Raw genomic sequence first — 4382 nt, forward strand, 5'->3', positions numbered from 1 at the left:
CTAGTTCCATGACTTTTCCAGTCCTGGAAAACTTCGCCATGATTGGGCGGGGGGGGGGGGGGGGTTAAGGGGTACTTCAAGTTAAAAATCAGTTTTTCAGGGTTTTTCATAAAATAAAAGCATCAGAGCAGAGCTCGTTGGCTCCTTCACAATAAAGCTCTTTGGCGCGCTTTAACTTCACTGTAAACTTGTTAGCTGCTGTTCAGTTAGCTCGCCGTCACCTCCGGGGCTCAAACCGTCTCCGCGGACCCGCCGGCCCCTGCGCCGCCCCGGGCCCGGTCGCTCTGTGAGCCGGTGTTTACTGTTCAACGGCGGCAAACAAACAAACAAACAAACAAACAAACAAACAAACACACAGCGCGCACGGTCAGGTTTGTTAGCTAGCGCTAGCCGCCTGCTAACTGTTAGCTGCTGTTAGCTCCGCTCAGTCTGCCGCTAATACACACACACACACTCACGCACACTCACACACACTCACCGCCGGGCTGCGGCCGGTGTCCCGGGGTTTACCTGAGCAGCAGGGCCGGTGTGAGTGTCTCTGTCCCGCGGTGTCCCGCTCTGTGAGCTGTCACTGTCTCCGTCTGCTTTTACCTGTTTTTATTTTCATGATGGCGGTTTCTCCCCGGGGCGGGGCTTACTGCCGCAGCCGCTCCGCTGATTGGACCGAGGACTGATGACGTCACCCTTCTTCGAGTTGTAAAAATGTGGATCCAATACGTCACCGCTGCGTCAGCGCCCCCTGTGGTGTTCCCACAGACTGTACATAAAAACACACATATGGACACATAAAGACAGAAACTGTGCAGCAGTTAAGTTTTACACTTCATGACAGAAAATTATACACTTTTATTTTACTAGATACAATAACATTTCATGGAAGAAAGAAAAAAGTAAACTAGGCTACTTTATAAACATGCACAATATATATAATGCAAGTCATTACTAAGGGCTTTCTTTGTTTTATACGTTTGTAAGTTTTATATAACTTTGATAGAACAAAATGATTAACTTTTCAAGTCAATCTAATTTATAAAGCCTATTATCACAAACAACAATCTGCCTCAGAGGGCTTCACAGCAGACGACATCCCTCTGCGTTTAGACCCTCACAGAAACAACAAAACAATGCCCCGTGTGCTCGGTGTGTGTCTGTAAAGCTGGTGGTGACGTGTAGAGAGGAGCTGCTCTCAGAGAGGGAAACGTGAGGTCAAAGTAGGAAGTCGGTCTGACCACACTCCATTTTACAGTCGGCAGAGCAGGAAACAGGGTGAGTGTTCATACCTGCAAATGACAATTTCTCTAAATATTGTTGAGTAATGTGCTTTTTTTGTTGTTCTTCAGAAGAAGTGTTTAATCTGTTGTCATTAGAACATTAAATGAAACTGGCGTGCTGGAGTCAAAGGTGTCGTCTTCACATGTTTCCTGTTTCCTGACTCATCACAGCTCCTCGTTATGTGACACACTGGCACCAACACAGAGCCACAGTCTGAACTCTGACCCGTCAGGCTGAGTCGGTGCAGCCGCACTTCATCTTACTGATGACCACAGAATATTCACCGTTTGATTCATGTCAAATACACTTCAGTGTGTGTGTGTGTGTGTGTGTGTGTGTGTGTGTGTGTGTGTGTGTGTGTGTGTAGCTGTAGGATGAGTGAATCAGAGGAAGACAAGCACAGACCAGCGTCTTCAGTGTCCCCCTGTCCCCCTGTGAGGAGTGTGCGGTCACATGACAGACCTGCAGACGTCAGTCCCGGAGCCTCAGACACACAGTGAGACACGTTTTTTCCTCGAATCAGTCTAACCCGAACTCTGTCCTGCTGTCTGATCACACTGATCCTCTGTGACAGGCAGCAGCTCACACTGACCGCCGCGAGCTTTCCCTCGTTTTAAGACGCCACGCCTCATGCAGCAACAGTCTCTTACATTTCTCTTTAATTTTCTGAAAACAATAAGAGAAGTCAACTCCAGAGGCCGCAGTCGATATTATTAATTATTAACCATCGTACTCGGTAGTTACCCAGGTGTGGTCAGCGGTGAGTCCCACTGGTCACAGGTCACCTGCTGACACACCATATAAGGGTATGAGGTGTGGTGCCGTGTGCAAAGTGACTCTGAGAAACCAAGAGAGAGAGAGGAAGAAAAAAGACTTGTGCAGTAGTGAAACTGTTTAATAAACGAAAACATAAAAAAAATCCCAGCCATGAAAAAACATTTGCTGCATCAGCAGAAACTGTAGCCACGTTGAATTTTGCTGCAGGACTGAAATTCCTGAAAATAACAATTTTTTAAAATTAATCTTAAGAAGACTCATACAAAAATGTGTGCACTCGAGTTTAACAAGTTTGGAAAAAAAAAACAAAAAAAATCTCTGCTCACAGTTGAGCTGGTAGCGTTACTTTCTGAACTCACCTCATACTACTACCACACTGTAAAAATACTCTGTTGCCAATACAAATCCTACAATGAATTAGGTAAAAATATGGAAGTACAATCAAGAAAATGTCTTTAGGTATTTAAAGAAATCAATGCAGAAAAAACTTGTGTGTTATGTGTTGAATAAAATATTTATGAAATATTTTTGCATGAAAACTAGGGCTTCTGAATCACTGAATTTCAATTGTTAATCAAAAGTAATTGCATCTTTTTACAACACGTCAACAGCTCCATCATTTTTGCATTTCCAAACAGTTTTTAGGTCTGTTTGAACACTTAAAACCATACCAAACTGGCTGGATTTCTCTCGAAAACATGAAAAGCAGGCGGTGAGCAACTTTACAAAAAAGACCCAAAAATTGGCCAGAAATGGTCCCTAAGGGTTAATAACAAACAGTCCCTCAGGGGTTAAAGGCAGCGTGATTTTAAGGCCGACAGCTCTGACAGAAAAAACTGTGTTCACCTCCACAGACAGGAGAGGAGGAGCTGTGATGTGTCTGAGGAGGAGCAGCTGTCCTCCTCCTGCGCTCTGTGTCAGGATGTCTCGAGGGATCCGGTCTCTGCAGGCTGTGGACATCGGCTCTGCAGACAGTGCGTCCCCTCATACTGGGACCAGTCTGCCCCATCAGGAGACTCCTTCTGTCCCCAGTGTGAGGAAAGAGCCAGACCAGGAGCTGGACTGCAGACCACCGCTCACACCGGCCCTGGACCTCGTAAGTCTGCTTCCTGTTGGCCGCAGACACTTCCTTTTTTTAAAAAGATTTTTGGGGCATTTTTGCATTTAATTGATAGAACAGCACGTGATGGGGGAGAGTGTCTGGGGGGAGGTGACATACAGCAAAGGGCTGAGGCCGGAGTCGAACCCACGGCCGCTGCAGCGAGGACACAGCCATTATACATACGTGCTCTTTCCACTGATCCACCAGGCACCCTGGCAGCAGACACTTCCTGTTGGCAGCAGACACTTCCTGTTGGCAGCAGACACTTCCTGTTGGCAGCAGACACTTCCTGTTGGCAGCCGACACTTGATTAAGTTTCTTTTTTTGGGAATAAATCCTGTTTCTAGCTCAAGTCAAGTCTAGTCTAGTTTAGTTTAGTTTAGTTTAGTTGAATCGAATAGAATCGAATTGAATCAAATTTAGTTGAGATTGATTTAATTTAATTTTAATCAATTTAGTTTAGTAGCACACAATACAAAACTGCATAAAATCCAGATGAATTGTCTCAGGAGAGGTCAAGAAGCCAGAGGCTGTAATAGTTCTTACATTTGCAGGAAATTTCGTATTATGTTTGCAGGAGGCAGCTGTGATCACGTCTGTGGTTTATTACGTTGGCGGGTGTTACATGTCTTTTAGTATTTTGTATTCTCTATTTTGAATTTGTATTTGTTTTGTTGTTGCATTCATGTAAAGTGTCTTTGAGTTAGAAATTACGATTATGATTATGATTATTATAATTGTGAGTTATTATTATCATTACTATTATATTTTATTATTATGTTTTTGTTGATTGATTTTCTAAAGTCTGACTCTCATGCTTCTCTGTGGGCAGATGTTGTTCTGCAGGAGGTTTCAGACGAACATAAGGTCAGTCTGAGGAAGAGATGTGAACGTGTGACTGAAGGAACTGATGAAAGAGGAAGTGAGACTCTCCTGAAAAGGATCTACACTGAGCTCTACATCACAGAGGGAAGGAGCGAAGACGTCAACAACCAGCATGAGGTTTGGCACCTGGAGACATCGTCCAAGAAGAAGACCCTCCATGACACTTCGATCAAGTGTCAGGATGTCTTTAAAGCCTTACCTGACCAACAGAAACACATCAGAGTTGTTGTGACGATCGGTGTCGCTGGCGTTGGAAAAACCTTCACGGTGCAGAAGTTCACTCTGGACTGGGCCGAGGGTTTGGAGAACCAGGATGTCAGTCTGGTGGTTCTGCTTTCGTTCAGGG

General features: G+C 44.8%; 1 protein-coding gene across 1 annotated transcript; it reads left to right on the plus strand.

The window, feature by feature from the left end:
• Positions 1 to 1250: 1250 nt before the first annotated feature.
• Positions 1251 to 4374, plus strand: LOC121965323 (E3 ubiquitin-protein ligase TRIM35-like; the record flags this gene model as incomplete). The annotated part of the gene is made up of 3 exons (XM_042515478.1): positions 1251 to 1768; positions 2904 to 3145; positions 3984 to 4374. Coding segments are annotated over exons 1-3 (755 nt in total), but the record flags the coding sequence as incomplete, so codon positions are not given.
• Between the last annotated feature and the right edge of the window lie 8 nt (positions 4375 to 4382).

This window comes from Plectropomus leopardus, unplaced genomic scaffold (assembly GCF_008729295.1).
Source record: "Plectropomus leopardus isolate mb unplaced genomic scaffold, YSFRI_Pleo_2.0 unplaced_scaffold1958, whole genome shotgun sequence".
NCBI classification, from domain to species: domain Eukaryota; kingdom Metazoa; phylum Chordata; class Actinopteri; order Perciformes; family Serranidae; genus Plectropomus; species Plectropomus leopardus.